The sequence below is a fragment of the Leptinotarsa decemlineata genome, unplaced genomic scaffold (genome assembly GCF_025532065.1).
Source record: "Leptinotarsa decemlineata unplaced genomic scaffold, Ldec_3_MD MMD2_tig00000010_RagTag_RagTag, whole genome shotgun sequence".
Classification (NCBI taxonomy): Eukaryota; Metazoa; Arthropoda; class Insecta; order Coleoptera; family Chrysomelidae; genus Leptinotarsa; species Leptinotarsa decemlineata.
The window spans coordinates 3,650,291-3,676,562 of NW_027412538.1; the positions used below are offsets into that span (position 1 = coordinate 3,650,291).

General features: G+C 34.0%; 1 protein-coding gene across 2 annotated transcripts in view; it reads right to left on the reverse strand.

Annotated features, from left to right (window-relative positions):
• side-IV (sidestep IV) overlaps positions 1-26,272 on the reverse strand; it is a 794,218-nt gene that overhangs the window by 139,368 nt on the left and 628,578 nt on the right. For both annotated transcript variants that reach the window (XM_074171285.1, XM_074171284.1), the window contains exons 8-9: positions 25,927-26,057; positions 21,330-21,489 (exon numbers count right to left, since the gene is read on the reverse strand). In XM_074171285.1, the coding sequence (XP_074027386.1) occupies positions 21,330-21,489; positions 25,927-26,057 (291 nt within the window). The remainder of the gene's footprint in view (positions 1-21,329; positions 21,490-25,926; positions 26,058-26,272) is intronic.

Sequence of the window (26,272 nt, forward strand, 5' to 3'; positions counted from 1 at the left end):
GCTTCAAACTTTATGTGTGCCAGATGAGCCAGAAACGTTCAGTTTGGCGATATTAACCGGTCATTTGGATAGTTGTTTCAAGAAACAAAATGTTGTTTTTGTAGAAAGATTCAGTTTTAATTCAGCATCCAAGCGGGAAGCAAAAAGTGCTCAAGAATGGAGTGCAAGGTTGAAAAAGCTATCCATGTATTGCGATTTTGGTGCATCCAATTCATGAGCACTATTTTGAGATACAAAAATACAAATCATGAAAGTATAAAACAACAACAGCAATTAATTGGCGCTCCGGGCTACGTCATTGATTACAGTGGCTCATTTGCTTTTTCAGCTGAAGGAAAACTCGGATAAACCTGCAGCAACACATCATCTGAAGATCTTGATCTGCCAATCTTATCTCTCTTAATAAATAAAATGTAGGGTGTCTCCAGAGGCTGAAATGAATTCAAAAAATCGCCACAACACTCAGTAACAAACAGTTGCGGCATAAGAATATCCAGTCTCTATTGAAGTAGGGCTGGTTTTAGACCGTCAGGTCCTGGTGACTTGAAGGGGGAAAAGCCCGATATGGCCCATCTTATCTTGTCCCCATCAATTACTGCACTAGCAGATTGCCAGTCATATTGTGAGGGTGTTGTTGGTACTTCCATCTAGTTCGTTGTTCAGGAAAGACAGAACCTGGAAAGTAAGTTTCCATAAGAATCTTAGTCATTTGAGAGTGCCTTCTGTAGCCTGAAAGCTGGTGGGAAGTCTTCGACTGCCTCACAGTAGGCTCTCTAGGGTTCTCTTTGTTTTTGTCTGCAGACTTTTTTGAACTCTCAGAGGTTGGCTTGATATATACCCAGTCCTTTTCAAGTCTTGTACGTTTTGTCTTGTTGAAGGTCGTTCTCGCTGTTTTCCTGAGGTGTTCCAGTTCAGGGCATCACCATATATTGGTTGTGCCATCTGTTTGAACCATTCTTATCGGACAGGATTTTTTGTATGCAATGTCTGGTGCATTATGATGATGCCCAAAACGGACTTCCTTATGAGGGGTCAGATCTGTTAAGTATATCGTTTTCTTTGATTTTATTCACCAAATATATTTGAAATAAATCAAGAACCCTGTCTGCCATACATATCTTTTTCCAGATCTTTTTGTTTTTGAATTCCAGAATGCTTTTTCATCTGAGCAGTAAGAAAAACATCAAGTATAATAGCTTCATGTAACGTAGCAGACAATCAAAACACGAATGACTTCAGAGAGCCTAATTGTCATGTCAACTTGGTCACAAAATGGAGGAAAATTCCAAAATATTTCATTACGCAATATGAACGTCTACTATATGAGATCAGGGGTGTCTGTTGCCGAAAACGATTAAAAACCCAAGAGCAACATCCGGTTACAAAAATGAAAACGTAAAACTCATCGCGAGAGTCGTAGAATAATTTTTCCATCTGCAAAATATCTGAATTGTTACTCAGGGACGGCACTCGTTCATCCCGACCAGAGAAATTTCTCATCTCTGCAACCCGAACGACACAATGAAATGTTGACCTGAATATATAATTGTTCCTGTTTTGAAGCTGATATCAGAACAAAATGGTTTTATTTTGGATAAATGTTCCGCCTGTTCCGTGTTGTGTAACTACACGGGGATTTTGTTCAGGGCGTAGTGTTTTTAGATTGGTGCGCTGTAAATGAATGCCGAAACAGTATTTTTATTCGATGGAATTTCATTCAATTGAAAAATTTCAGAGTAGTGATATTCCACAATTCAAATAGCAATCCAAAAGTCAACATTCAAGTTTATCCAGATAATACATTTCGTTTTCTATCATTCATAAATAATTGAAATACTCAAGAACTATACACCCTTTCCTGATAATCACCAAATGAAAATGAACTTGAATCGAAATGAGTTATGGCCACATCCCAACCAGCAAAATTGTTTTATAATTTCATGTTCCTGCAACAGTTTTATTTTGATGGTATTTTATAATTACTTCCAAAATGCTAATTGATTATATTAGACGAGCCGTGAATAAAATTATAAACACGTTATGAAAATATTCACAAAATGATCACAGAACCGTTTTTACAACTGACTTATAAAACATATTTTCCTTCAGAGGTAAATTGTTTTGTAGAAGTTTTACAGCACTTTTCTGTGAGGTTTCTATGCTCTTTATAAACCTATTTCAAGATTATTTTATAACTGCTTCCTATAGCTTCAATAAAATTATTTTATTGAAATGCTTTCAAACACAATTTTGTTTCCATTACCATATTGTCACTTCAATGATAATTTCCCAACTATTTCATAGTATGGTATATTTTCTACAATTCCAAAACAACAAAATAAGTGTTATAAAATCAAATTGCTTCCGCTAATATATATTTGCTGTCGCCAACAATAAAATGCATCACGTAAGAAGAACCAGCTAACATTGATTTCAAAGGTCGTGTAACGAAGTACGGTTTGTCAAGTTTCATTTGACTAACGTCCCCAATAACTATAGTGTTTCGTTTTAGATAAAGACCAACGTAACCTAGTGCTTCAATTTTGTTCTTGCAAAAAACATGATAATCAATGATTAAAATCTGTCGATTTGAGTGGAGCACCATGTTTATATACACTCAAATCACTAGCTCAAAACTACTTCGAAATTCAGCCTTCATGATCGATGGAAAAAGCTACTTAGCCAAAACATTCCGACAGATAATATTTATACAAACAATACGTGAGAAATCGAGTCTTCATTTTTATAGAAATCTATAGCTTCAAAAGTAGTCCGATTCTGAAATTCACTATATTTCATCTCCATACCTTGGGTAGACTTGAATTTATTTACTGAGGACGATATTTTCTTCTTTTTCTGTTATGAAGTTTTACTCTTTATTGCAACTCTAACAGGCTTCTGCATTAGTATATGAATTTATTATTGAGCGTTTTTCAATATTTGATATAGTTTTAATTTTTTTACTTCCAGTTTAATCGACTATTTACAGATTAACTTTGATTCATGGGAAGCCATTAATATGTCAATGGTTTTTTGCGTCACTATTTGTACGTGAATATGTTTCAATTGAACAAGAGCTTGACGATTGTATTTAACGTTATCTGTTTGTTTGTGATCATTCGTCGCTAATACCCCCATATTAAAACAACCGTATCGAACAGAAATATCAGTTTCGTAACTCACTGTTAAATGGAACTGCATTCAGAGCTTCAATTTTGAATGATGTAGGTACGTGGTGTAAAAAGTGTTATAGATTTCTAATCGGTAAATCACTAGAAAACAAATTGGCTTCCTCACAGTCAGAAGTTTTTTCATAGTGTGCATTAATAATAATAATAACAATAATAATAATAATAATGATTTTATTCCAGTCAGATCACAATTCAAATGATATTGGAACAGTCAAAAAAAGAGAACACAGCACATGTATATATAAAATCTTGAATAATAGTAAAAATTGATATTCTGATAATTATCACCGGTCATATCCGTAAGAGTATAAAAATACATATTTAAAATACATTTAAAATGCATTCAGGCACCATAGTCACTCAATAAAAAATTCATCTACTTTATAGTAACATTTACTGATACGAAGCTTTCTCAATTTGTTTTTGAATCTTCTGTAATTCCTCTCACTCGCAATATCCTCAGGCAGCTTATTGTATAGTTGAACCCCTGTAAAGAAACGGACATTTTCGAATAGGGTTATTCTATTTTGTAGTATCTGCAAGCGAGTACTGTATCTTGTATTATAGTTGTGATTATCACCACTTGTCGGGAGGTTAGAGAGTTGTAATTGAATTGCCAATAATTATTTCATGATCTATATACATGGCTTAGTGGGGATATTGTTTTCAATAAAGTAGGGTTTGCTAGAATCTGTAAGTTCAATTCCGTAAATCAGGCGTATTATTTATTCTCTTTTGTGATATCAGTAATCTTTGAGATGATACTGCATTACGTTCGATAACTATATTATAGGTTTTATGGGGATATATGAGGGCATAGTATATACTGATAAGTTGAAGCTGATTGAAGATGTTCTTCATTTGCAGAATGGCATAATACCCACTAGTTACTTTCTTGCTGATATGATCAATACGATTTCTGAAAGATAGATTGGATTCTAAGAACGTGCCTAAATTCTGATGTAATGAATGTTCTGTTGCGTATATTTATTTCCAGGACCATACTATTGTTTTTTTGTAGAGTATTGCATAAGAATGTCTCCGTTTTGATTAAGAATTAATCGATAAGAGAGACACCAGTTACTGAATTTGTTATGAGGTTCGTAAACTTCCTTATCGAATTCACATTCATTTTCACTCTAAAATGCAACAGATACATCATCAGCATATAATACCAAGCAATAGACATTCATATACTCTGGCAGATCATTGATGAATATAAGGAAAATCAATGGACCCAGTATAGATGCTTGTGATACTCCTAGGTTGATGTTATGCAATTCGGATCGTGCTCCATTGAGTTTCACAATAATTTTCTTGTGCCTTTTGAAAGTTGATCTGAGTCAGATGTGCTGGATACTTAGACGAAAGCAAGAAATTCATGGACGAAGCACTTAAAAAATATGCAAACCGCAGACACGTGTTTCTTGATTATCATTTTTTTCAAGTACACATGCACTACAGGAAAATCCTTTAAGCGCTCTTACAGCGGTGCCTGTGCGAAAGTAGTGATTCAGATTAGTTTTGAATAGCTGGAGATTGAATCCATTTGGAAAAACGCCTTAAGGAAGTTTATTCCATATAAACGGCGAGGTGAACTGAGTTGAATCTCGAAACGATGAGCAGCCACAGTCCGTCGCGTATTCATGATATGTAACGCTCGTGGTGGAATCAATTGTGCCAAGTCATTTGAACATCTCCCATGAAAGTATCTATAAAAGGGAGATAAATCTCCAACCTTTCTTCGATGTTCCAGGGTATCAAGGTTGTACATGATGTTCGCGTCTCCAGTCAGGCGGATGGCTCTTTTCTGGATGGAATCCAGCAGCTTCAGGGTATTTTTAGGGGCTCCATACATGAGAACAATATTTCAAAAGAGGTCTGATCTGAGCTTTATAAAGCATCAGAAGTTGCTGAAGTGTGTCTAGTTTTCTGGTTTCGAACAGTGATCAAAGCTTTTGAGGAGCAGCCTTTGTAATTCCAGCGACATGATTGTGCCAAGACATATTGATGTCCATTTTGACCCTCAACAAACTTATCGACATTTTTCTTTATGGAGAAAAGCGACGCCTGGGTTTTTGTGGCATTCAATTGAACCTGGATACTTTCACCCCAATTCGTAATCACTTCTAGATACTCATTAAGATATTCAACCTCCTGCTGCCGGGGTCGTTAGTAAAGCAATATAAAGGATTTTTGGTTTTTCCAGTAAGTCGTTGATGTGCAATAAAAAGGGGGTTAAAGACAATGTGGATTTCTGGGGAACACCAGCGTTGATGGTGAATATATTCGAGATATATCAATAGACGGCCATATACAAAAATGATCAGACAAGACACAGCATCGAAGTTTGGCCATCAAACCCTCATGCCACACACTGTCAAAGGCATTAGAAATATCAAGCACATCAGCTCTTGACTGTCCATGTTTCTCGATTGCGTTATTCCAAATATGGGTGACATAGGGTAGAAAGTCGCCTGTTGATCTTTGTTTTCGAAAGTCATATTGATGATCACTCAAGATGATGAAGTCTTCCAAATATTTGAGAATATGGTGGTTTACGGCTTTCTCCATGATTTTTTATATCACTGATTGGAAAGTGACTGGTGTACAGTTATTTAGAAGAGTTTTCTTGACCTTTTTGGAAATAGGCTGAACCCCTTTCTTGTGAGACATGTGAAAAGTCTGCAAAATACTGGTGAGAGAGAGAGAGAGAGAGAGTAGATAGTCAAAGTAGAAAGACAAAAACTTCTTTCCCTAAAAATCAATACCTTCTGAAAATATACCTGTTTCAATTTCAAAAATTTGCATTTTTAAATGATGGCTTCAGTATGTACTTGAAATAATGTCATTTCTCGAAAGTTTGAAACTTTCGCCTTCAAGTATTCGTTCATTTTCTATTATTATCAATACGTTACTTAAAACTTACTTTCTAACTTATAATCCATTAGCAGATTTACAGATTTACACTGATTGAAAGAAAAAAATTACTTTCATCAATATGAGATATATTTTTGATGTTCAGTGTTTCATCAAATATTTGATTCATGAAAAATTAATACATGATATCCTTTAACAAACGTCCTTCAATCGCTCATTATATATGCATTATTTATGTCACAGTATACGCATTATTGTGTTCCTGATTATCATCTAATCACAAACATAATCATTTGGAGTTATTTTGTTATATCTGCAGCCCTTCCCGGAAACCATTATGTGACTGATATTTAGCATAAACATTGTTCACTTGTTATGATTATGAACATTTACTCCAATCAGTTTGTTGTAAACATTGGTTGGAGCTCTCAGAATATTACTGAAAGTATTGGTATTCCCAATAGCTGAAATTCATTCCAGAAAGGACGAATAGGAAAAATACCATTACTTTTAGATATATGCCTGAAAGCTCCTGAAAGCACAGTTGTATACAACAAAACTGGCGGGATTACATATTTATCAGTAAACTCCTAATGTTTATTTGAACAAAGGGTGATGGTTTATGATAGAGATGGGTTAAAATTCGTTGTAGTTTTTGAAACATGAAAGTGGCATGCAACACTGCCTTCGGCAAATCTGATACAACCCAAGTAGTCTGGTCAAATTAGACCAAAAATAAGAGTAAAGCTACCTAAATTCCAACCAAGCTGAAAATCAGTAATATTGTTTGAAATATGAATAAAAATAAAATTTGAGAGTTATCCATCTCTCTCCTGTATTGAAAAAATATTATTCGAAGTCAAAAGCAAAAAAAATGAGGTTTTCGCGATTTTCAGCAAAATGGTGAGATTCATCATAAAAATACTCTCAACAAAAATTGTAGATCATAAATTTATCTACAAAAAATTCACCAATACTTCTTTTCCTACGAGCTACAGGTTTTGAGGTATAACTATTCAAAAAGTTGAAAACATTGTAATCGTCATAATATGCATGAGTACGCCACGTATATATATATCTCTGTAGTTGTAAAATATGTTGCAATATTCTTCTATTGATCATTGCAACTAACACTACATAATTTGAAAAACTACACCTCACGATTTGATCTCCACAAACGTTTATTTGGAAATATATCACAACATGTTTCGCTAAGACATAAGCTTTTTCAAGAGATTCATACATCAATTATTTCAATTTGAAAATAGCACTGACAACTTTGAAAATTTGGGAAAAGAAACAGAAATGGCATTGAGAGGGACATTGAATAGCATTAATAACAAACACTACATATCATAAATCAGAATTTTTGAAAGGAGGTAGTTTTATGAATGAATTGAAACTTGTGAAATCAATACGCAGTGAAATTAACGAAAATGATGTTATATTGACTAGAGAAGATGAAGGCAACACGGTGGTTGCCATTGACCGAATTGACTATGTCAACAAAACCCTTGATTTCTTGAATTTGGGAAATTTTGAAATGCAAAGACAAGTGAAAGATTTTTTGAAAAATTCAAACATACTTATTACTGAAAAAAAAAAGTTCAAATCAACATTGATGAACTCCCAAATGCCAAAATTATATTCACTAATGAAACTGCACAAAGATAATTATCCAGTTAGACCAGTGATTTCCTTTGTCACTGCACCATCAGTGAAATTATCAGAAAGGCTAATCAATATCATCTTGAATCATTGTAACGTCCAACCAAAATTTAGTCAACGGAATTCATATGACTTAGTCAATAAAATAGAGAACATACCTCTACCAGACAATGCAAAATCACTATCCTATGATGTGCAGAATCTATTTTCCAGCATACCTCCTGGTGATACTATTACTTTAATAATAGAATTATTAAATGAAAATAGAGTGAACCCAATCATGAAACGAGAAATAATTGACCTTCTGTTATGTCTCAGACAAAATTATTTTCAATTCAACAACAATATTTATACCTCCTCAAAAGGTTTAATTATGGGAAATCCATTAAGCCCCATACTTGCAGAAATTTTCATGGATAATCTAGAGAAGTCGATTTTCAAACATCCTATGATTAAGAATTTCTTGTATTGGCATAGATATGTGGATGACGTTTAGGTATGTTTTACAGGTACTAAGAGGCAATTAAATACTTTTCATAGAGATATTAACAAAATTCATGAAAACATTAAATTCACTATTGAAATAGAAGCAGACAACTCAATCAATTTCTTGGACCTAACAATTAGTAGAATGAACAACAAACATGATTTTTCAATTTATCACAAACCGTCCTATACGGATATAATTATACATTACGATTCTACCCATCCTTATCAACACAAAGTAGCAGCTTATAATAGTATCATTCACAGATCAGTCAATGTTCCTCTTTCAATAGATAATTTCGATAAAGGACTGAATATTATCAAGCAAATTGTGGTCAACAATGGGTTCAAAGCCGAATTAATAAACAAAATACTTGCCAAGAAAGTCTACACAAAAGAGATTCGAGACGTTTTTTTCTATTGATAAGGTAGATAATCAAAATTATAGAGCTTCAACGTAATTTGGATAACCAACGGAAAAAGTGGCTTCATTTTTGAGGAATCGAGATATTAAAATTGCATATAGAACAAGTGAAATGTTGGGAAAGTTAGTTAAAAATAAGACAAAACATCCAAATTCGAGAAATCAGGAGTATATAAATTTAAGTGTGGAACATGCCCTAGGGTATATATTGGTCAAACTGGCAGGACATTTAGGAATCGAATCCATGAACATCATACGAGCTATGTAAATGAGAAAACAAATTCAACGTATTCAAATCATCTTCTAGAAGAAAATCTTATCTTCAACGAAGAGTTCGAAATTTTGCACACAGAAAATGAAGGTTTGAAACTGAATCATTTGGAAGCAATGGAAATTAAGAAACTTAAAAATTCAAACATTCTAATGAATGACCAACTAGATTTGAGTAGATCACCATTATTGAACTTGTTTTCTTAAAAACCGAGAAAGAATTATTATTGATGTAGGTGTGAGGTAATATGCTTCAGGTGTTCATAGTTGAACATGTACGTTAGATAGAGGTTCAGGTAATTTCTTAGAGGTACTCTCAATTACGGTTACCTGTAGTAAATAAATATTAATGTAAATATAACTTGATGTATAAATCACTTGAAAAAGCTAATGTCTTAGCGAAATATGTTGTGATATATTCTCAAGTAAAGTTTGTGGAGATCAAATCGTGAGGTGTAGTTTTTGAAATTACTATGGATCTTCATCAAGTAACGGCCGAATCAATCAGAAAAAAAACTTTACTTCCACCTGCGCCGGAAAAACTGTTGAACACAATCTTTTGCAATTGCAAAAAGAGGTGCAGTGCTGATTGTGATCGCAAAAAAGCCTGACTCTTTTGTTCTCTGGCATGTACACCTTGTCAAGGTCGATCGTGCTCTGATATCGAATCAACAATTGTGGAAGAACAAGAATAAGAAGAAGAAGACCAAGACAAACAAGAACAAAAAGATCAAGAAGGAAAACAAGAAGAAGCATATGAAAGTTACGACTGGGACGATTAAATTTCACAACTTTTTAACTTTTCAATCTCTTCTAATATCCATTATTTTGCAATAGTTTCAAATCAAACAGTATCACAACTGACCCGTGGAATAGGCCTACTGGGGAAACCACGTTATAAAAACGCGCTAAGTACACTACCTTATAGATGACCAAACGTGTGCATATTACAACTATTTGAATCGTTATATCTCAAAAACGGTGGCTCGTAGGAAAAAAGGGATCGATATTTTTTTTTTAGATAATTTTATGATCTATAATTTTTGTTTCGAGTATTTTTATGATAAAACTCACTGTTTTACTGAAAATCGCGAAAAAGTCGTTTTTTGACATTTGACCTCGAATAATTTTTTTTATACATAGAAAAGATGGGGAACTTGCAAATTTTATTCTCGATCATATTTTAAGCGATCTCACTGATTTACATTCTGGTGAGAATTTAGGTAGCTTCGAATGTCTGAATTGACCGGACTGAAGCGGAAGATAATGGAAACTAAAAATATATTATAAAATTGATTATAACTCATTATTATTACTGATATTATTGAAAAAAAATTAAAGATATTGATCAGACCATGAACGCTAGTGAAACTCGAATATAGCTCCTTTCGTGCGCCAACAAAAAATATTTTCTTTCGAAACATCTATGCATTGGAATAAAAAAAATATTGGTCGAAATTAATGAGACTGATTCATGACACTAGAATTTTAGATAATTTTCAAAGTACATATACAGCAAAGTATAGCATTTCAACAATGAACAATGGTGAAATTTCCATTCCAAAGAATCTCTTAATCTTTTTCAAACACTATTGTTTTGTTTGTAAGTTGAAGAATTGAACTTTCGAATATGTAATGCAATAAATATTTTGAAGTATTCTGCTGGAAATATTACCGTACCGTATATTTTCATCAATTTTCCTTCCAATTTCACTCTACACATGAACGATATTAGCATAATTGAATAATCAATTTATCATGTTTCACCCTGAAGCATAATTGTTAGTGTTTCCATGTGTAGTTGTGGAAATAAATATATAATGAATTAATTTTCGGTTGGTTATTATTGAACGCTCATTATGAAAAGAAAAGGTAAATTCTAGTAACAGCTACATACATACATTGATGTATAAGTTTGGAAATGCCCTTATAGGACGAGACTGCATTAATTTTAGTTACCAATAAAAGCGGCAAAAAACATAGAAAGTTTCTATTCTCATTTTTCAAAAAGGAACGGTTTTTCACCAAAGTTTTTAGGTTTTCGTGGCGTCTTTATTTTCTAACTGAACCGATTGTGAATATTTTCTAAACATCCCTAAAATTTATGTTCAACTCTTCATACCATGATATACTGAGTATTGTTTTCTCCAATTCACATTCTTGTTGCTCCAACATATAAAGTGAACTTCCCGTATCAATAATATATTGAAATTTCTTCAGCTAATAGCTTTCAGTTCTGAGTTAGTTACTTGTGTGGAATGTACTTTCTCCTAAAGCCAATTGTTGTGGATTCCGAATATATTTCAGTTCTTGTGAAAAAGATTTAGTACACGAATAACATGTACATTCGTGAACGATTTTCTTTCTTGGTCTTCCACCGCAGCTCATTCTTTATGGATAGTTGAGTCAAAACATCGCTGTTAGATCAAGAATGCTTTGTTTTATGACCTCCAGTTTCAACTAGTTGCCTTGCACAGAACAAAACAGTATAATTTTTCATGAAAAATATTAACGATACCAAAGGAGTATAGTCAGGGTAGCTGTTCGTCAATTTTTCCAGTTGACAGTTGGACAGTTGAGTCAAAACATCGCTGTTAGATAGAGAATGCTTTGTTTTTTGACCTCCAGTTTCAACTAGTTGCCTTGCACAGTAAAAAATAGTATAATTTTTCATGAAAAATAATAACGATACAAAAGTTGCTTCACAAAGTAAAAAATAGTATTATTTCACATAAAAATAATGACGAAACAAAAGAAATAGTGTCAGGTTAGCTACTCGCCGATTTTTCCAGTCGACAGTTGAGTCAAAAACATCGCTGTTAGATCGAGAATGCTTTGTTTTTTGATGTTCAGCTTCAACTAGTTGCCTTGCATAGTAGAAAACAGTATAATTTCACATAAAAATACTAACGATACGATACGATAACGGCAGTAGCGGAACACGCGTTTGAAAATGTGAAACTACTTGCACCCGATCATGGATACCACAGTCGGCTTGTATGGGAAGCCATAGGAATCCATAAACATACAGAAAACTACAACAGAAAACAGAAGGCGACGACAACACTTAACCGGTTTTGGAATCCCATACTAAAAGATACTGAAGTGGCAGCAGTGCAACACAATGTAACAGGTAATTAATACTTCGGCCAATAACAACTTACCAACTAGAAACGCGGGCTACCTGTGTCAACATAAATACAGCTTACGAACTAGAAATCACGTCTTCGATGAACCATCAGAATGAATAGACCTTTGAAGAAGGTAGCCACTCGTGCTGGCCAAACGTTAGGATACAGTTCCAAACCACGACGGCCTTCAAACCCGAACGAAGATCGTAAAACGTTTGGGAAAAATTACTATTTGGTATAAACAATATCGAGGATGGATGAGAGACTACTTATTCAAGTGAGTTTTCAGTCTTTTCTTGAACTTGTTGATTATGAACGATAAGAAATCAAGAGGTAATTGATGGTAATATTTGTGTGCAAGAAGCAGCGGGTGGAGACAGAAGAATTATGTTAGGGAATGACAATTGAACTCAAAAGTGAAATATATAGAGGAGAGATACATACGTATGAGGAAATAAGTATTTCGAAATAATTTTCAAAATATTATTCTCTCGCAAAAACCTACACAGTAGTGTGTGGTAAACGTCTGTCAAAAAACAACTACTTTCCCGGCTAATAACACGCTGAATATTGAATTATATTCGACAGACATCCATGCAACATTTCTCACAGAGGCGAGTCCCAGACACTTTGCTATCTGGGTAAGATCTTTCTTGTACTGACGAGATGTAGACCCCGAAACCAGAGACAAGCCTCTGTGAGGAATGTTGCCTGAATGTCTGTCGGATATAATTCAATATCCAGCGTGGTAATAGCCGGAAAGTAGTTGTTTTTTTTGACAGACGTTTACCACAACCTACTGTGTAGGTAGTTGGGAGAGATTATTATTTCGAAATTTATTTCGAAATATTTCCTTATACAACTAAACTGTTTCATTTATTTTACAAAAATTATTTCCTAACGAAAAATGTTTTCAATGAAAACTAATAGTAAACTCCAGTCACGATTTTTCGAAAAATACATTCGCGATGTTGATATTTCAATACGTCTACAGAAATTTCAGTATGCAGAAGAGAGCACTCGTGAATTTTTCCTTGCTGGTATGAATACGACCAAATACAGATTTCAATATTCAACAAAGTGTTCCACTTTTCAGTTACAGTTCCCATTCAATACGTGTGGGGAACGTTACGTGGGGACTTTTTCATAATTCCCAATACTGATGGAGGATACTCATAACTGATGAAGTAATTGCGCATAGAAATGAACTGGTGAAGGAAAATCGATATGCGGCACCTTCTGTTCTTGTTTTTTCAATGCAGCCTGTCAGATATTTCGTGGACATTTTCCAAGCGTTCATTTCTATAAGTGAAATTTTTATGATTGGTTCATACCTGTAGACTGGCTGGAGTTTAATTTTTCTAGAGCATCAGTCGAATGGCTTCTAGCTCTTGAAATGATTGAATTTTTAATATCTGAGTGTTTCATGTGAAATGTTGAAATTTCAACAATAAACAACAATTTCAAGAAAATACAAAGTAGGCTGGCAATACTATACCGTAACTTCTCCAGATAAGCCTCTCCTGACTCCTGATGATGCCATCTTTGTTAACGAAACTCTGTTGAGATACAATATTTCAGTAGGCTTTTCATTGATTGCCAACGTCTTTTGGTAAACCAAATTGAAAGGCATGTAAAAACCAAAGCTAAGTAAAACTTCTTTAATTGACGACTTCATTTTGTGGGAATTCATGTTCACTGAGGATACACTATAAAAACTATACAAACACACTTTTGTCTATTTTCCACGATAGTTTTATATTTGTTGACTAGTTTCAGTCATTTCAAAATTAACTAGATTATAGTGAAACGGTTATATTTTTAGGAGTGACTAATTTTTGGGAAAGAAAGTTTTTGGCTTTCTACTACTCCATCTTAATACAAAAAAATATGGAAATACATGTAACTTTCAGGCACAAACTGGAAGAAAACGCCCTCATGAAACAACTACTTTCATATAAACATTGAATTACACGAGAGAAAAATTCTTTCGAAAGGTATCTATACAGGGTGTAACTGAATAAGTGTAAAACATTTGAGGAGGTGATTCCTCATCGAAAAAAAGATAGGATTTTTCATATAAAGAAACTTTATATAAAGAAACATCTCTTGTTAAGATACAGCCCCTTAAAGGGGGTACATAAAATTTGTATAACAAGCACAAGCACAAGCACTGTAAAAGTTACAATATTGAAATTAACCTGACGTTTCATTCCACCAAAAAGACACTTAGCCAGTGATTTACTTGGTTTACCCCATGGTTGTAAGGGGTGGAAAACGCAACCCCTAAAATTTATTTCCAATGTAACTTTTTGTCTTACTATTTGTTTACCATTTGGAAATTCATTTCCGATAGCCTGTTTCATTCTAAACAAAAACTGTCTCCTGTGTTTTTTGCCCAAAATGATTCGGTTCGCAGCAAAACATTATTTTGAGAACAACTACAGAGATACATCGTCATAAATGCGAAAATACGAAACTTATCTATCTAGTAGGTCGCTATTAGCGATAGTGACTATTAAATTGTTATGACGCTGTCAGTTACTGTTACTTTAATAATTCAATTGTTATTGAAATGACATACACAAATGAGGAAATGGCTGATATGCATTACATTTACGGTCTGCCGCAGCGGGAATGGGTGAGAAGCTTGTAGAAGATATGCTGAAATGTATCCTCAACGGCAGCATCCTTCACATATAATATTTGTTCGGCTTCATCAACGATTACGAGAATATGGTTCATTAGACAAAATAACGCAGGATTGTGGTCGCCATCGAGAAGTATGAACACCACAGCTTGAGGAAGCAGTACTTAAATTAATAGAAGAACAACCTACTACCAATACTAGAAAGATTGCTTTCCAGCTAAATGCTGATCATATGACGATATTTCGAATTTTAAAGGAACAACTCTTATACCCTTACCATCTGCAACGAGTACAGGCACTGTTACCGCGAGACTTTCCAAACCTTTTTGAATTTTGCAATTGGATGCTGGAAATGATTAGAAGAAATTATGACTAGCTGAAGACGATAGAATTCACAGACGAATGTAGTTTTTCTCGGGACACGATCATTCTCATAATTACCACATATGGGCTGATGAAAAAACTCACGCTCATGTCGAAACTAACAGTTTCTTCTTAACGTGTGGCTCGGAGTTATTGGGGTTGATTTAATTGGTCCTCGATCAAATGGTGAGGCATACGTTCACTTTTTAAGAGAATTACATCCAGTACTGCTGCAGGAAGTTCCTTTGGGCGTCAGAAGGAATATGTTTTTTATTCATGATGGGGCTCCCGCCCACTTTAGTCAAGTAGCATGTCAGCATTCAACTGAAACATATGCAAATCAGTGGATAGGTCGAAGAGGACCACATAACTGACCAGCTCGATCCCCAGATCTCAATCCTCTCGATTTCTCTATTCTCTATCGTACTCCTGTAGAGGACTCAAGAAACCGCATCGTCGATGCGTGCAGGGTAATCAGAGAGACTTCAGGAATATTTGATCGAATACGTGGCTCAATGCGCCGACGTCTAGACGCATGCGTAATGTCTGAACATTTAGTATGATTTCTACATGTTGTGTGTTTTGTTATTAATAAATTAGTTTTGTTTATTACCCTTCAATCGTTCAAAGTAGGTACTAACTACAAAATAACAATAAATCCAGTTCGCATTTATCACAATGTTTCTCTGTAGTTGTTCGTAAAATAATTTTTTGCTGCGAACTGGTTTATTATAAGCAAAAAACCCAAGATACATTTTTTGTTTAGAATGAAACAGGCTATCGGAAATGAATTTTTGGATGGTAAACAAATAATAAGACAAAAAGTTACATTGTTACATTAAATTTTAGGGGTTACGTTTTCCACCCCTAACAACCATGGGGTAAACCAAATAAATTCCTGGCTAAGTGTCTTGTTGGTAGTACAAAACGTCAGGTTAATTTTCATATTGTAACATTTTTAGTGCTTGTGAAAAAAATTGTTGTGCAAATTTCATGTACAAGGGATGCTCCGATGAAATTTCTTTTCATGAAAGATCCTATCTTTTTTTCGATGAGGAATCATCGTCTTGAATGTTTCACACTTATTTAGTTACACCCTGTATATGAAATATCAACAAAAATTAGTAATGAAAGAACTTTATTCAATTTCCTCAAGATCAGAACACAAATATGTTGATATAAATTATACAGGTAGAATCTCTGAGAATATTGAAAATTATCTTTCAAAATTCAATCTACAAACATCGTTCAAATTTAACGAGAATTCAAGAAACAGAATATTCAATGTCAAACCTAAATTAGACAGAGGGAAGAGATCTGGTATTTTTGGGAAAGAAAGTTTTTGGCTTTCTACTACTCCATCTGATACAAAAAAATGGATGAGAGAATCTTCCAAAGAAAGGATAGATTAATCAATTTGAAAATAAGTAATTCTATACATGGATGTGTAGATCATACAAAGAAGTAACTTTCAGACACAAACTGAAAGAAAGTCCTCCTCAAACAGCTACTTTCATATAAACATTGAATTACACGAAAGAAAAAATTCTTTCGAAACAAATACTTCTATATGAACACTGAATTATACAGAAGATACTTTTCTCTATTCAGTTTGTATATCGAACATTCGTGGAGGAATAAGAATCAGATATCATTCACATGAGTTCTACTTTGAATGAATGATAATAAATTGTACTCACATGGAACACTGTCACCCTAACTGGTATACACGTGTTTCGCCTTAAGACACTTGCCCTAAGGCTCTTCAGTACCAAATTGGATAACATTATAGAAAATACACACACTTCATTCATGAATTACGATTTTAAATGTCACGGAATAAGCTTGATCTGCTTATGTCATCGATGACATCGTAATGACATTCATTCACCTATTTGATTTAATCCCAGCCATGATGAATCTTATTTGATTTGAAAGGGTTATATTTTAAGAAGTGATTAATTTTTTGGGAAAGAAAGTTTTTGGCTTTCTACTACTCCATCTGATACAAAAAAATGGATGAGAGAATCTTCCAAAGAAAGGAAGAATTAATCAATTTGAAAATTTTTTGTATCAGATGGAGTAGTAGAAAGTCAAAAACTTTCTTTCCCAAAAAATTAATCACTCCTAAAAATATAACCCTTTCAAATCAAAGATCTGGTATATATCGACTAGAATGTGGTGAATGCCCCGCTATATATACATGCCAAACTGGTAGGAATTTTGATATAATATATCATGAACATCTTCAAAATTAGAAACATAAAATAGATAAAGATAATTCAGAAATCCTTCACACATGCAAAAAAGGGGAAATGATTAATTTGTTGGAATCTATGGAAATAAACAAGTCAAAGAAAAATCCCAATTCTATTATCCTCAACGAACAATTTGATCTAAACAATAGTCCTCTCCTGAAACTATAACCCAGTTCCCAAAACCAAAAAAAATTTGTTATGTTCATGGATATACTGCTATTAATTGAGGTTATCCAGGTATAGACGATGTAGGTACCAAATTATTCATGATAGGTATAAGAAATGTAGGTATAAATTACTCAGATTTGAATGTAATGTAGTTGGTTTTGAAAATGGTGTAATGACCGAAACTAGTCAACAAATATAAAACAAACGTGAAAAATACACAAAGGTGTGTTTTTATAGTTTTTATAGTGTATCCTTAGCCAACGAAAGCTGCTCGGGTATCCTTTGAACATCAAAACAACAACTCATTTCGACTACCCCGGTCTCCCAATAATCGATCCAAACCACTAAGCTTCGCTTCAAAGTATCCGTCATAAGGAAGATCGATGGTTGCCAAAGGGCTTCAAATATTCAGTTCCTCACGTTCGAAGCGCTACTCTCAATTTCCATTGTTGTATTTGTAAAATATTTCATGCTAATCCCTATGAACGGCCCGAGGAGCGGGAAAAACTCAGAAGCCTATGTTTATTACGTTCTTATTTCGGCACTGAAGACGCTTTATCTGGCTCTTTACGACTGAATGAGCGATATTCAATTTACGTTCCGTAATGTCTTTGTTCCCAAGCTTTCGTTGGGGTTGGCGATTTTTTTTGTTCCGTTCAGTGAAAATCTGTTACTTCTTACCTTATTAGAATGGTAATACATTTAAGTGATCAAATGGAAATCCAGTAAAAATTACAGCTTTGAGTAGGCATTTGAAACAAAGTTTTGCTAAAACAGCGATGAATTTTGAATATTTCCAAAATTTTTCGATTTGTTGAATGGAAAGTTCTGTTGACGTGATAATATAATACACTCTTGTCAGTGTTTCCTTCAATCTTTGAAGCAGTTCTGCTATGCACTTTTTGGTGTGCCCTTGAGCTCAGCGATTTGATTTCAATATCCGCAATCGTCGCAAAACGCCGTCCTTCCATGGGTCCCTTTAGATTTGGAACAGAAAAAAGTCGCAGGGGGACAAATCTGGTGAATATGGTGGCTGAGGCATGATTACTAGGAAAAACTATATTACCAATGCGTCAGGGAAGTATCTCTATCCCTCGTAAAATCATATTTGTCGAATAGATATCAAGCAGTCGATAACAATAATTTCATTTCGAATTTAAAACTCGTTGAACACGCTGTTCTCCAAGGATCAGTATTGGAACCATTTCTATTCATAATTTACATGAATGACATTAGCAACTTCATGCATCCATATAAATCTGTTTCATTCGCCGACGACACTACGTTTATTTACTCTGACAAAAATTCTTGTGAACTATCTAGAATATCAAAGGAAGTTGATGAGAATGCAGAAAGTTGTTTCGTGACGAATCGACTCAAACTGAATACAGACAAAACGCAATAGTTACAGTTTTCAGCAAGCTCTGCCGCTACATCAAGTGCAAACAGTGTTAAATTACTTGGATTACTTGTCGATAGTACTCTCACTTGGACCTGTTATATTGACCAAATGAGTAAAACATTATCTAGAACTATTTTTTTATTGCGTCAGTTGAAAAATATAACTGGTTTCGATACACTAAAAATAACAATTTCTCCCTTTTCCATTATAACATTAGTTAGCGTGTTATACTCTGAGGTAACACAACTGGAGCTGTAAATTTTTGAATCTCAGAAAAAAGCTCTCAAAAGGATAATTACTAATTCTGGTTATAAGGATCATTGTCTACCTCTGTATTTGAAATTGAGAATAATGCCGTTACTTACATTATTTTTGTTCAGAGTTCTCATAGAAACTCATAAAAAATCAACTTCATTAATCAAGCAATCAGACCTTCATGACTTTCAACCTCTACAACTATCTTCCCGATAGTTTCAAAATTCTTAGTATGTCCAAATTCAAAAAAAAAACAATAAAAACTTATTTTTCGAGTTTTTGATTCTATTCTATCGAAGAATACGCGAGTCATTTCGAATGTTCATAATGTCAACATACATACTCAATTTTGTTCTTATATTTTTGTATTTGTGTTTCTCGTTTGTTTTATAATATTTTGATCGTTAACAAATTACTTTAATGCTATTTTTTGACTTGCTACAAACATTTTATTATGTAACGTGGTGAAATTATCTTGTGTTATCTTAAATTATTATCTTATCTTATCTTTAAAAAAAATATTGATATGTTGGAAACAATTCTTAATCCTAAACATCTAACATGAGTTCGTTTTTGATTTGGAAGTCAGGTTAGATGTTGAGGGTAAATGCTTTTTTCCAAATGAAGCATTCTGAAATACGTTAGTTTTTACTTCAGATTCCAGGTTACATATGTTGGTTAGGATAGGTTATGTTAGGTTAGTTTAGTTGAAAAGTACTCGATTTTATTTAATTCATTTTTGATGTGTTTAATGGTAACTACAAACATCTAATTTCAGCTACAATCAACCCCATCGTATGTAGTTTGGGGACAATTGTTATTTCATGATTTGAACTCTCGTAGCTTTTTTGCTATACTTCAAAAGAATATAAAATATAGTAATATTTTGTTTTTACTACAATAAACTACAATCCATTTAGAACCTATTACAGAATTTTTTGGCATTATTACTCGTCCTTCTTAGTTAGAATAATATCAATAGTGCTTTCTCAGTAACCGATAAGAATACAAAAAAATTAACATTACCATATTTATCAGTATCGTTTGTATGTAAAGTAAGCTAAAACAAGGTAAATTTTTTTCAAAGCTGGTTCCAGCGTGACGAAGCTCGAACTTGACGTGCTTTTTGGTGTTTGCCTCTACTGGGCTCTTCCATAGGGATGATTGGGCTTCGGTGCGATCCCCACCAAGATACTAGTGATTTACACCTACATGCTCATTAATGAATCGTACATCGGAAATAAGCGCTGTTTCATTAGTAAATCATTATATGGAAGTGGCTGCAAATAATTTGTCATGCATGCAATTTGTTTCGTGTAATTATGGATGAGACCGATAGATTAGATTAGATTAGACCGGTTCACCTCAAATGTTGATTGAAATGTGTCTATTGTGTGATTTGAACGACTCTGTTACAATGAACTTGTGCAAAACTTAAGCGTTACTCAGTAGTTTTAATGGTTATCCTACCTGGTGTTGTAAAATGGTAACTGCTTTGGGAAATAAATACAATGTAGGTAGAATTTGTTACTTCCACTATGGAGAATATAGTAAATAACATATGATTATTCTAGATTATGAATAAATCTTCAAAATTTTATTTGTAGTGAAACAATGACACACTGCAACTAGTACCAGTCTATTATCCTTCTCAGTTATAGAATAGTATGCATACTTCCTTTCATTTGACGGACGTCGTCGCACATCTTTACTCACGAGAAAATTTCGCTTTTAAAGCTTGCCAACCATAATTCAGGACAAAATATATGGAGCCAATCCTCTATCACCGTATTCGCAATGAAACAGTGCCTATTTCGATATGAGATGCATTTAATGAACATATGACTGTGAATTACGCAATTCTTCAGATGGAAGAGTTCTTAAACAGTGAAGTTTGAGGTGAGTTGAACCTCAAAATGATGAGCAGCAACGGTTTGTCGCGTATTCCTGATACGTACCGCTCTTGGTGGAATTAACTCAGAAAAACGTTGGTATATTCTATATCATTCCCGCTATAGTTAGCTTAGCGTGACGTTATCAAAACTTCACAAAAGAAAAAAGTCAACTGATTTCCTTCAGCGGTGGTATTTCTACCACGGGTTGGACGATAACATCACAAAGTGGTCTACCGGCTCTTGTACAAGTTTGATGGGTAAATGATAAACTACATAAATGATACTTACATTTTATAATTAGTTTCACGGGATTGCTGGTTCCTTTACCTTCCAGATTTGCCGCCATGCAGGTGTAATCTCCTGCTGTCGATCTAGCAACATTCTGTAAAACCAAGCTCTGGTCACTCATGATGATTCCTGCTGTAACATTTTGAAATATTTCCATTCCCTGTAAAATAGATGTGAATATAAAATTCCGTATTTTCATGGATCTCACAGAACATAATTGTTATGAAAACATTTGATACTAATACCCTCAGTTGCATTTTATAATGCAATAAGAAATAAAATTCGACTTCATCCCAGATAACCTTAAGAATACGCTACATAAAAATATGAGGCTAATGATTTCAAAACTGGGTGTGATGAAGTTGTGAATTTCGAAGTATTATCAGATGATTCCATAACAATTGCCCCTCGTATTTGATTCCGGAGAAGTACGAGAAAAATAGGATTTTTTACTGAATCTTCTATATTCTGAAAATTTTGTCTGTACCGATCACACCAGTCAGTTATATAGTCTACAGAGCCCACTCACCATTGTGACAGTGGAAAGGAAATAATTACATTAAAGCTCATCTTTTTCTTCAATGGTATGACTTACGAAAAACTCACAGGAGTAGTTGGATCAACATATTTTGGATGATGCTTCAATTATTCAAATATTGAAGTCGCAAAAATTTGTTTGAAAATCTCGATTGGTATCTGATATACTACATAGGAGAGTAGTGATTAAATTCGATCATCAGAAACCTAATGAAAAAATAATTAATGAGATGAAGATCAAGTTAGCCAAACTATCATGAAAGGAATGGAATTTGTGTCGTTTTTCAAGATTATTAACTCGTATAAAATTTACTACAATCTTAAGGTTGTGATCATTTTCTTGGGAAATATGATTATAGTTAATAAGCCGCAAAACAAGTTGTTTTTCTGGAAAATATTTTTGAGAAGAGATGCCTATGTGATATCTTTCCTCTTTTTAGGAAAGCCTAATCAACGTACCAATTTACTTTGTTGCTGGCTAAAAACAACATGCAATGATGTTCCATATTCGTCCGAACACCTAATTATGGACATCCTATCTACAACTCAAGCAGGTGAGCAGAAGGAATATGAGGAGGTAAATTATTTAATTTATCGAGACACCTGAAACCTAATCAACACGTTTTGACTGACAAGGATTATGTATCCAATGTTCATCTTGATTGGTAGATCTTCAAGTAGGTACCGAGTATAGGTTTATATTAATTTTTTCACATTTTTTGCAGAAACCAATGACAATGAAGATACACCCACAACAGTTTCTGCTCAACCATAAATGAAAAATTCCCTGACCTCATTGAAAGCACCTGCCAATTACTGATTATCATTACTTCTTTCCAACCTTCGAGCAACTTCCGGATGAAAATTACGCAATACTATCGGTAGCTTCCACACAAATTCCTGTGGCTGGTTACCTCACACCAAACGAGGTTTCTGAGGAATTTGGTGATTCTGATTACCAAGTGCTGTCTGCTGCTCCTGTGCCAATCTTGGAAACTGAATACTATGCTTCTGAGCAACTTTTGGAGGCTGAAAACCCTGCTTCTGGCAAATTTTCAATTCTGATTATAATATTTTGATGAATGCAGCTCCAGCACAATTCCCCAAGACTGATTATCCTGTGATTAATGCATCATCTGCGGAACTTGGGACTGAATACCTTCTGCTAACCGCAGATTCCGGAACACGTTCAGAGGCCGATTGTCCTGTACTACCTATGGTTTCTTCACAACTCTTAGTTTCAGAGACTGATTCTGATTTCTGATGACACAACACTGACGATGGCTTTGGTTCAAGTCCCAGAATCTGATAACGTTGCTTCCTCTCAAGTTTCGTCTGATGCTGAACGCGATTTTAGCTCTGACGACAGTTAGTGAGACCCTGTTCCCCTAGAAACGAAAGACATTTCTGCCAAGAAGAGCAAATGAAGACAAGTATTGTTCAAAAAAAAATAATAAGAATGGAAGAGAAGTGGCAAAAAACTGAAGCCGAACTTCTCAAAGCACAAGGAAAGATCTATAATTCATTAGGAAAGATCTGAAAAATTTTGCCTGCGAAACAAATTGGTCATGGCAAACTTCAATGTTCTGAAAAAATTATTGAAGCGGAGAGAAAGCAAATTTTTCAAAACTCTTATGCATTGGGCAACACTGAACGACAGTATATTTTCATTCTCTTCTTTGAAGGAAGTTATACCTAAGTACAGATATAAACGAGAAAACAGCAAGAGGATTCCCAATAATGCCTTTCATCTTAGAACTGAGAAAAATGAACCTATAAGGGTTTGTAAGAGGTATTTCAAAAATACTGTTTGCTTTACGGATCGGCCCATTAGGACTGTTTCAGAGAAGAAAAATACGTCTATGTTTGATGATAAGCGAGGTCAACATGGAAAACAGGTAACTGTTCCGGTTGTACTGAAATATTCAATTAGGAGTCATATTGAAAAATACCACGTATTGAAAGCCATTACTGCAGTTCTGTTACTAAGAAAGAATATATTGAAAGAGGGAAAATAATCAGAGATTTGCATATGGATTATTTGGAAGAGTGTGAAATGAATGGTGTATCACCTGGAAATTATGTAATGTGTGCCAGGATTTCCAATGAGGAAGGAATTCAATTTATCTTTCTTTCAACCTAAAACAGATCAGTGCGAAATTTGCCAATCATATGAAAATATGAACAGAGATGACGGGCAGCTAGCCAACAATCTTATGAAAATCATTCGATGCATAAATAATTAGCTCGGCAAGAGAAGGTCACCGTTTATGATCTGCAGGCCATATTACCATGCCCAATAGGAGAGACTTTGCCTTTTTACTACGTCAGTAAGCGAGGAGTTTACAACCAAATTTCACAAATTTCTATTGTTGAAAAACGACACAAGTCAAACTAGAGAATCTATTATAATTCAACATAAATAATTGTAATAGACTATAGCTGATACTTAACACCATTATCTTTAAGTTAGGTAACATAGTGCAAAACAAAAGTTTGAATAGGTCGTGAACTAAATTATCAAACTTTTGAAAAAACTTAAATCTCGTGTACTCAAAAGCGCTACTTTTCGTCATATGTAATTTCTTCTCCGAAATAACGATTTTTTCAATGAATACTTTTCATGATGTGAATGTGACATTTCACCGGATTCAAAACGTTTATGATATTTCATGTATACATTCTGGAACGCAAATATGATTCAAGTGTTATGGAAGCTTCATGATGATGCCATTCATTTATTTCAAAGAAACAAATAGCTTTGTATATACAGTTCACGATATTTATAACAAATTACTTTCAAAGAATCAGATATAAATTATTTTCATTAGAAAAATACCACTGTTTTGTGTTGCACCGCTGAATTTGTATAAAAAGCAGTAATTCACAAACTTTTTGATGAAACTCTTATCTAGTTGTAATGCTCGTAGATTACAATATATCTTGAGAGATACTTCACTATATTACTGTGCATGGATACATGCCCTGCGAGGTGTTTTCTTGAGCGTCTAGTCGAGCGGAAGCTTTCCTCTCAATGGCTGATGATGTAAGCATGATATGAAAGGATGCGGAACTCTCACTGGTATCCAGAATATCGAGATATATAATGAATAATAAATGAATATAAAATCAATCAATATTGATTTGGAAATAGGGTTTGCAATGTCGCACAGTTTAAACAAAGAGAGAATTTTGCGGAAAATCATATGTTGCCCAGGGATTTCACCGAATTCACAAATAGTTTTTGTCCAAGAGAAGAATACCCAGTTATAAATTCTGGGTATTCTTCATCTAATGGAAGCGAACAAACAGTTTATCCTATAAATACCACCAAAAATACCATACCATTGATTTACTGAACTTGTTTGGAGCTTTTCTAAATATCCTTGTTGATGAAATAAAAACTGGCTATTTTACGAAAAACAGTAGATAATATAATGGTAATTGGGGTTGATTTCTCAAAGTAACGAAATACCTATTTTCACAGTAGAAGTTGTAACTTGTTTATAAAATAAGAGCAGGAAAATTATACCATGTACATTGTTTGGCCAGGTAGCCTGTTTTTTACAGGTCTAAAGATGTATTCAGCTTCAGATTTGATTTTTTGAAATATAATGTACAAGATAGAATAGTTCTGAATAAGAAATGCATCTTTTTATCTTTCTTTTAAATTCACAACTTCCATATTCTGATTATTTCTAGTTTTTTCCTTTATATTCATATTACAATTGCGCTTCAGGTTTCGGAAAAAATGAAAATGCGTAGTGCGAGATTATTAACACTATTTGGAATATTCAAAAAATTAATTATCCACATGTTTTTACACTTCGAAATATTCTGCAATCTCTAGAACATAGTTCAACTTTTTCATTCAATTAAATTTAAACATTTTCTGGTCAATCACGTCATCTGTTTATCTTTCATGACATATTATATCTTTCATGAAATTTCCAAAAATAGGAGATATCAACATGGAATTTCGTTAGCACAGCATCAATTTCATCTCATTTATGCACAGAATCGAATCAGTTTCGGATAAGGAATATTACATTATACTTACATTATGAAACCAAGACAATTTGTGTGCTTTGGGATTTGAACGAACTGAGCATTCGAAATAAACATCGTCTCCTTCTTTGATGTCATCAGGATTGAGAGATATTCCCATCCTCAATGTAACTATTGGCATATCTGTAAAAAAGGATGTCTTTGATTAGATTTCTAGATAGCAATTTCGAGTACGTGAAACTGGTTAACACTAACTTCATACGGAATCACAGTTTGTGGCAGTTGATAATTTGTCGAATATGCGAGAAAATGGTTGATATCGAGAGAATAATGTGTTTCTATCCGGAACCAGTGCATGATAATTATAGGCATTGAAGATGCTTCTGAGCACGGTATGT